The 9,023-nt window shown below is 54.9% G+C and overlaps 1 protein-coding gene across 1 annotated transcript; it reads left to right on the forward strand.

The window, feature by feature from the left end:
• Nucleotides 1-292: 292 nt before the first annotated feature.
• Spata2 (spermatogenesis associated 2) lies at nucleotides 293-8,307 on the forward strand. The gene is given in 7 exon segments (XM_032904756.1): nucleotides 293-393; nucleotides 6,045-6,477; nucleotides 7,092-7,663; nucleotides 7,665-7,726; nucleotides 7,729-7,814; nucleotides 7,817-7,837; nucleotides 7,840-8,307. Coding segments are annotated over 6 exon segments (1,524 nt in total). The 5' UTR covers nucleotides 293-393; nucleotides 6,045-6,162.
• Nucleotides 8,308-9,023: the final 716 nt, after the last annotated feature.

Raw genomic sequence — 9,023 nt, forward strand, 5'->3', positions numbered from 1 at the left:
TTTCCATGACAACCCGGCCAGCCACGGTCGGCCGGTGGAGCGCCGCGCGTCACTTCCAGTTCATTTGCTTCCGGGTTCTGCTCATGCCTCCTCGACGGGCCCTAGGAGTGAAGTTCGGTTCCGCGGAGAAGCACTTGTCCCCCCTCCTGACACCTTCTCTCCGTTCCTCGCGTTCACCTACTCGCCACAGATTTCCGCCGCTCTTTCCTAGGCCCCGCGCGCAGCCGCGATCCAACCTCCCTCAGGGCCCGCCTCCGTGCGTCACTTCCGGACAGAATACTTCCGGGCTGAGGCTGCCCCCGGTACTATTCTCGGTTCTTGGAGCCGGCGGGAGCGGCGGGGCCGTGAGGGCCCGTGTTTGGAGGCGCTCGCTTTCCTGGCGGGCAGCGGCGGGTAAGTGCAGGTCGGGCAGGAGGGCGGGTCCCTGCGCGCGCTGTCACCAGCCAGGCCCTTGGCTCCGTCCCTGCGGCCGCGGCTGCTCTGGGCGGCTGGTCCTAGCACTCCGGGGTGACGGCACACGCGCCCCCGGCGCCCCCGGGGGCAGGCACCGCGCTATGGCTCTCAGCTGGGAGGGGAGGCTGACCTGGTTTTGGACTCACCGAGTGACCTTGGCTGAGTCGCTCTGCCTCAGAATCCTTGTTCTCCAGGTCTGTGAGGAGGGACGAGGCGGCCTTCCGGGGCTGCGGTGGGCGTGGAAAGAGGACACGGTTGTTGCACGGTGTCGGGGTGCAGCAGGTATCTAACGACAGGTCCCGGTATTTCATTGGCAGACCGAGGGGCGTTTGCAAGAGCTTGCCCAGTGTGTTCGATGCCCTGGGGCGTTTTCCCCGCTGCTATGGCGGTCAGTGGCTGGCGGCTTACAAAGCTGGGAGTAGCCGCCACAGGTTTACATTCCCTGCCGAGAGGGGACTTGGCTCCCTTCGGAAGCGAGAGAGGCTCTGCGGAAAGGGAATCCAGGCTTCAGCACAGCCCAGGTTGTTTTCAGAGCGTTGGAAGACACCGTTGGCCGTGTTTCTGGAGGCTAGTAGGGGTGTGGGGCCCCTGTATTGTTTTACAGCCAGTAGGAGATGCCAGGGGTGGATCTGTGAGCCTCTTGCTTTGAATGCATAGAGGGTTGGGCGGAAGGAACGGTGGTAGAGCCACATCCCTGATCCTGTTTGGAGACTAAAACTGGATCAGGGGTGTGTAAACGTGTAAAGATTGGAGAACTGGGACCCAGATAACATCTGCCAGTATAGAGAGGGAGTGCATTTCAGTGTCCTCACGGGGCAACACTTCTTCAATGGGCCGTGCCAGCAGAGGTAAAGCCGAAACATTCATTGCTCTACTTCCCCAACTATTTTGGTTATATTTAGCTGAACTTTAAACGCGTTCGGCTTTCCACACTGGATGTTGTTCCTGTGCACCAGACTCGTCTTCACTGACTTGCTTTACAAAGGGGCCCAGATTGTGGGTGCAGGAGGTGCCACCCAGAGCCGATGGCACTAAGCATCCTTCTGCTTATGTGTTCCGGATATTCACGGAGCTTTATTTTGTTTTCCCCTTGCCAGCCTGGTATGGCTTGGCATTCCAGTCATTGGGTTGCTTGGAGAAATTAACAGCTTCTGTCGCTGGGCCGTCTTGCTCTCCTGTAACCAGGCTGTGTTTAGCAGAGAACGTGTTTTTTGTTGTGTTTTCGAGAGTGCCGGGAATAAATTGCTGGCTCTGTGCTCAGAAAAAGACACCAGTTAGGGCCAACCACAAGGCAGCCTGTATTCTTAGGAAATGTATTCAGCAGGGATGATGTAACTGCCTCACTGCTGGCTGGTCTCTGGCCAGCCTTTCTCCTAGGCTCTTGAGTTTACATCATAAAGAGGTTGGTGGCTCTCCCAGCCCATTTGGTGTGGGAAGGTGGCAGTTTTGCTACTACCAGACTTCGCTTCCTGGCCGTAGGGCATTTTGACTGACCAAGCCTTTCAAGGAGCCCAGCTCAGAGAAGCAGCAAGATGGCTTTTGCCTACGGTTAGATTCAAATTCAGGTATCAGATCCCCTTCTTCTTGGCCTTGTGACTTAGGACAAGTGAGTTGGCTCTCCGTGTTCAATTTCTTATTTAATATCGAATTTGTCCTATGGACCTCACTGACTTTTGCACTGGCACAGGACCCGGATCTGCTGACCCCTTTGTAAGTAGCACCAGTTGTAGCCAGAAGTGAGGGAGCTGAATGGGAGAAAGCCAGACCTTGGGGCCTGTTGGTTCTTTTGGCTTTGCCAGAGACATTGATTGCAGCTGAGCCTCTGTTTCCCCAGCTGCTTCAAGGATACAGTGGGAGATGTGATTAAACTGGGGAGCCTGTCATGCCACTTGGAAGATAGTAGGCTCTTCTTCACTGTTTCTTTCTCTTACCCTGAGGAAGCCAGAGGTTGCATGACTTTCTCTTAATCTCTCCACCTTAATTTTTTTTTCTGTGGTTGGGTGTTTTGTTTCCATGCATGTCTGGACCATATGCATGCCTTTGAGTCTGGAAGAAGAGTGTCAGATCCCCCGGGACTAGAGTTACAGAGTGTTGTAAGCCCCAATGTGGGTTCTGGAAATTAAATCCAGGTCCTCTGTAAAAGCAGCCAGTGCTTTTAATCACTGAGCAATCTCTCCAGACCTTTTTTAAATGTGTATTTTTCTCGAATGTATGTCTGTGCACTCTGGGCATGCCAGGTGTGCACAGAAGTCAGAAGAGAGTGTTGGATCCTCTGGGACTGGAGCTATAGACAGTTGTGAGCCATTATGTGGGTGCTGGAAATGAAATGCAAGTTCCCTGTAAGAACAGGTGTTTTTAACCACTCAGCCATTTCTCCAGCCACCACCGCCTCTTTTTTTCCTGTCGTCCTTTTTTTTCCTTCCTTCCTTCCTTCCTTCCTTCCTTCCTTCCTTCCTTCCTTCTTTCTTTCTTTCTTCCTTTCTTTCTCTTTTTTTGTGAGATAGGATATGTAACTCTGGTTTTCCTAGAACTTGTTCTGTAGACCAGGCTGCCCTCAAAGTCACAGAGATTAGACTGTCTCTGCCTCCCAGTGCTGGAATTAGTGGTGTGGGCCACCAGTACCTGGCTTTTCATTTTATACTTTGAAACCAGGTCTCACCAAGTCTGGAGTTCATCTGCTCATCAAGTCCTCAGGATCCTCCTGCCTCTGCTTCCCAGTGCTGGCTACAGCGTGCGCTGTGCTGCCACGCGGGTGCTGGGAATCAAACTGGGTCCTCTGTAAGCGTTCCCAGAGCACTGAACTGCTGAGCCGTATCTCCAGCCCCTACCCCTCCTCTTCCTCTTGTTTTGTCCCCCCCCCCAACCCCCAATCCCCCAGACAGGGTCTCTCTGTGTAGCCCTGGCTGTCCTGTAGTTCACTATGTAGACCAGGCTGGCCTCAAACTCAAGAGAACTGCCTGCCTCTGCCTCCTGAGTGCTGTGATTAAAGGTGTGCACTGCCCAGCCCCTAGCCCTTCTTATTAATATTTTATCTCAGCACTTGGAAATCTGACACCGAGGATCAGAAGTTTGAGGTCATCCTCAGCTGTGTAGCAAATTTGTCGTTAGCTTGGGCTTCCCTCGTCCCTGTGTAGCTCTTATGATGGAGTCTAGGGGCTCCTGTGTTCTAGGCGGGTACTTCACCACTGAAGCAGGAGGGAAGCTTCTCTTAGGTCGACAGCAGCTGCGTGTGTCTTCTTTGGCGGGCAGTGAGTTTGCATTGAGAGGAAGTGCATGCTTGGGTGACTGCTGAGCCCATCCAGACTGTCTTCATCACTGATAGATGGCCTCTACTCCTGTCCCTCACCATAAGCAAGCCAGGCACAAAAAATACCAGTGGGACATGAGCCCCAGGGTTGTCAAGGGCACAGGCTCACCTCAGCTGCAGGCTGCATGGCATGCATATTTGCAACTCATCCTCTTGCTGCTCTTGTGGCCCTGCTGAGAGACTGAGGGTCACTGGGTGCTTGCATTCTTTATATCATTGATGGTACCAGTTGCAGTGCCCATTTCCAACTGCATCAGTGCTCAGTACTGTGGTGATCTTTGCCTTTGTGGGAGTTTCAGGTCATGGGGAGAGACTGAGGGTCAGCTAGTAAAAGAACATGCAAAGCCAGTAATTGCAAGTTGTGGTTATCCCAGGGAAACCACAGTGAGGGAGTGGGAAGGTGGGGTTTACTCAGCGTGACGTAGCAGGAGATCTTTGTGTTGGAGCTGAAGCCTGGTGAGTGATGGTCCGTCCACTCAAGAGTCAAAGAACAGAAAAAATCAGTGCGTGTGCAAAGGTCCTGGTGTAGAATCCTGACATGGCTGAGGAGCAGGGGTTTGTGTGGCTGTTGCTTAGAGGGAGAGCTAGACTGCTGTGAAGGTGAATATGACCTTGGCCTCTGGTTTTGGTCAGGATTTAGCACTCATCTTTGGGGCCCTTTGGTGCTCTCCAGGTCTGTTTGTTTCTGTGTGCTGGGTAGGTACCCTCACAGGCAGTGGGTGAAACAAGGGGGTCTGTCTGGTTCTGTCTGTCTGTTCTGACCTTACACTGTAACCAAGGCTACAATGGATTCCAGGAAGTTTTGTTGAACCTCTCGAGTGTTGGAGCTACACTGACCCCCACCATGCCCACCACAGTTCCACTCACCTTCACCCTACTGTTAATGCTGCCACTCATGTCCCCAAACTGGAGATGCTGAGCTGTGGCTCATGGAGACAAGGGTGGTTCTATGGACTGTGGGATTGTGGCTAGAGGACCCCACAAGCCACGCCAGGCCCCCAAGGAGCAGCCCAATCCCCTTACCCTCCTTCAGTCTCAGTGACTGATGACCCGAAGCTCCACCTGAGTAAGATGTGAGGCTCAGAGAGGAGTGCTCACTACCCACATGCTGGGGCTCTGGCCAGGAGAGTGCCAGGTGCAGGCCACACCCACTCTCCCGGAGCCTTCATGAGAAAGCCTGCTTGCTGTCTTGAGGGTGGATGCCTTGCCAGGGCAGAAAAGGCTGTCAGAGCCTTCCTTACTTGGCCACATTGTGCAAAGCTGTGTGTGCTGATCTGGATTCCTGAGAAAAGAGAACCAAAGGGATGAGGGTGCTGACGGGCCCTCTTGAGCCATGTTTGTCTGCAGTGGGTGGCAGGCATTGTATTTACCTGAGATAAACCTGTGAGCTGCTGGGCTGTGAGCTTCTCTTCTCTCAGCTGGCTGCAGCCCCCTCGGGTGAAGGGTACAGTGGTCAGCCTGGTCTCTATAGTCCCTATCCAGACCCTTCAGTTAAACTCTTCAGTGGTTTATGTGGCCTTTCACAGAAACCCTGGCTCTGTTCTGCTGGGCGTTAGCCCAGGGCCCCTCACACAGAGGTGCAGTCCTGGCCTCTCCCAGCAGAGGCAGCAGGAGGCAGTGTGTTCTCTGGGCGGTCAGGCCCCTGCACAACCCCTCTGCTGCCCTGATCTTTAGCAGCCGCCTTTCTGTTAGTGCCAAGTTCCTTCCTGCTGTAGGAAAACAGGGTGTGCTGGGCTGGGCCTGGACTCTGGAGCCTGCCTGGGCTCTGACCTTAGCTCTACCTTGGGGGCTCTGTGACCCTGGGTGGTTCTCTCAATGGCCAGCTGTCTTGAAGGGTCATGGTAACTGCTGTGCCCCTTGCTCAGGAGTAAGGGGTTAGTACTGGGACATGTTCTGTGGTGCCAGCTCAGCATCTCCCTGTCACCACCCCCAGCATCACACCCTGGGCCTGGCAGTGCTTCAGGTTTAACTCTGCCTTGGGGCTTTCCCAGACTCCTCCTCCTGTCACATCAAGGCCAAGTGTGCACCCGCTCCCTGAACCCTGCCTTCGGGGGCATTAGTCACTGCTGTGAGCTGGTGAGCTGCAGTGCCTGACCCCGTGTGTTTTCTTCACGGTTCACTATGTGCGTGCTCCGTGTCAATGAGGTGGAAGAGCATATGGGGACCATCTGGGCCAAAGAGCCAGCATAGCCCAGGCCAGCGCTTGGCTTTGCTGTCCTCGGCATTTTGAAGCTGGGATAGGGACCAGTCAGATGGGTGATGGCTTCTTGTTCCCCCTTTTCAGAGCATGCGCTGGTCTATGGGCACCATGCCAGTTCTTCATGTGATGTGCCAGCCTCCAGCCCCAGAGCCATGGGGGAGATGAGGTAGCCCTTGGGTTTGATTTGGGGAAGCCCAGTTCAATGGATACGAAGTACAAGGATGACTTATTCCGGAAGTACGTGCAGTTCCATGAGGGCAAAGTGGACACCACCCCCGGCAAACAGTCTGGCAGCGATGAGTACCTGCGCGTGGCAGCTGCCACCCTGCTCAGCCTGCACAAGGTGGACCCTTTATATCGATTTCGGCTGATCCAGTTTTATGAGGTGGTGGAGAGCTCCCTCCGCTCGCTGAGTAGCTCCAGCCTGAGCGCTCTGCACTGCGCCTTCAGCATGCTGGAGACAATGGCCATCAACCTCTTCCTGTTCCCCTGGAAGAAGGAGTTCCGCAGCATCAAGGTGAGGTGGGGTGGCCGCCTCTGCCTGCTGCTCCCTCCTGAGTGCACGTGTCCCTGTTCTCAGCGCATGGGCTCTAAGCAGCTGGGAGCTGGTGTGGACCAAAGCCCCAGTTAAGGGGTGGGTGTGTGTGCGTGTTGGGGGTGGGGGTGAGAGAGTCTCGCTTTCCATAGCAGGGGCACGGGTGAGTAGAGACTGCAATAAGCCAGGCTGGAGCCCTGGCACGGTCCATTCGTTTACTTGTTTACTGTGGTGCTGGGATTAAGTCTGTGGTGCATGCTTTACCCTGAGCCATGTCCCTACCTCGGTGTGTTCTTGAAACTTTGACAGAAGGCTCAAAATGCACATCTTCCATTAGGCTTAGCACATCCCCTCAATCCCATCCCTGTACGTCCTCCTGTGGAACAGAGCCTTCATACCTACACACAAACTCGGTGGTCTCTTTGGCCCCACAGGGGCCACGTGCATTCCTGGCTTGGTGGTGTGCATTTAGTGTGCTCTTGCCTGTGGTCTACAGGCAGAAGCCCCCATCCCTCCCTGCTGGTCCCGCTCTGCATTTGGTTTGAACAGGCCTCGCTATAGCATGCCTCTTTTTTTCCTGCCCACTTTCTCCCTAGACCTACACGGGCCCTTTTGTTTACTATGTCAAGTCCACGTTGCTGGAGAAGGACATCCGAGCCATTCTAAAGTTCATGGGCTACGAACCTGAGTTGGGGACTGCGTACAAACTCAAAGAGCTTGTGGAGTCCCTCCAGGTGAAGATGGTCTCCTTTGAGCTCTTCCTGGCCAAGGTCGAGTGTGAGCAGATGCTGGGAATACACTCGCAGGTAAAGGACAAGGGCTATTCAGAGCTGGACGTGGTGACTGAGCGCAAGAGCAGCACAGAGGATGCACGTGGGTGCTCAGATGCCCTGCGGAGGCGGGCTGAGAGTCGAGAGCACCTGACCACTTCCATGGCTCGTGTGGCACTCCAGAAGTCAGCCAGTGAGCGCGCAGCCAAGGACTACTACAAGCCCCGAGTGACCAAACCCTCCAGGTCAGTGGATGCCTACGACAGCTACTGGGAAAGCAGGAAGCCCCCCTCAAAGGCCTCACTGAGTCTGCGCAAGGAGCCCCTGGCTATGGATGTAGGGGAAGACTTGAAGGATGAGATCATCCGCCCATCCCCCTCATTGCTGACCATGTCCAGCTCCCCATGGTAGCCCTGATGACCTTCCTCCATCTCCCCCCATCAACGGCCTTGGCCTTCTTCATATACGTGCTTCCCCACTCAGGATGGCGTGGACCTGTACACGGATTCAGACCCAGGGCCACCTACCCGGAGGCAGGATGCTCTGCTTGGTCGGATATATGGCTGGTCAAAATGATGCCCTCCATCTACCTGGCGTTCACCCCCCCACCAAAGAGTCTGCCCTCTCCAAGTGCCAAAACTGCGGCCTGTCCTGCAGCTCCTCCCTCTGTCAGCGCTGTGACAGTGTCTGTCCTTCAGCCTCCAAGCCCAGCGCTTTTCCCAGCAAGGCCTCTGCACACGACAGCCTGGCCCATGGGGCATCTATGCGGGAAAAATATGTGGGACAGACTCAGGGCCTTGACCGGCTGGCAACTGTCCACTCAAAGCCCAAGCCCTCTACCACAGCCACCTCCCGCTGTGGCTTCTGTAACCGTGCAGGTGCCACCAACACCTGCACCCAGTGTTCAAAAGTTTCCTGTGACCCCTGCCTCGGCGCCTACCACTACGACCCCTGCTGCAGAAAGAGTGAGCTGCACAAATTCATGCCCAACAATCAGCTGAATTACAAATCCACCCAGTTCTCCCATCCCGTGTACAGATAGGCCCCGCCCCCCATCTTCTGCTACAAGGGCTATACACCACTGACCTGGCTTGGTCCTCTGGTTGAGAGGCAGCAGAGCTGTGCTGGAAGGGAGCAGAGACTTGAGCTTGACCATGGAAGCGCCAGGGCTAACTGCTCTGTCACACAGCTCACTTGGCACACCACATCCCAGCCGGCAGCTGCTGTGTGGTCAGGGACAGGATGGCACTTCCAGTCACTTTGCTGACCTCTCCACTCCCTGCTCAGCCGGTTTGGGTTTGGGTTCTGGTTCTGGTTCCCTTGAAATAAGGTCTCGGGACTCTTGCTACACCTGCCCCCACTGCAAAGCCAGCTTGGACTGGGAAGGAGCCTTTGGGGTCACTTTCAAATCCTCATCAGGAGTGGCGAGCTAGAGGCCTGCTGGCTTGTGAAATGAGCCCTCCTGCCACACCGGGCCTCTGATGGCTCGCCTCTCTTTCTGCTCCCTTGATACAAGGATCCCTAGGCAGATGTCCCCACCCTTTGTCTCCCTCCAACTGGTATTAAAGGGGAGCCAAGTCCAGTGTTAGTTGAATGCCATCTTGCCAGCTCCACTCAGTCAGCCCACAGTGTTGGCAAGCTCTGCTTGGCAGTTGGAAAGTGGACTCCATGGCAGGACGGCGTCCCTTCTGTTTGCATAACCCCTTTACTGTATTGTATATACAGAATTTGAGGTTTATTTTTAAATGAGTGTTCAAC

Source organism: Rattus rattus, chromosome 5 (assembly GCF_011064425.1).
Source record: "Rattus rattus isolate New Zealand chromosome 5, Rrattus_CSIRO_v1, whole genome shotgun sequence".
Taxonomy (NCBI): Eukaryota; Metazoa; Chordata; class Mammalia; order Rodentia; family Muridae; genus Rattus; species Rattus rattus.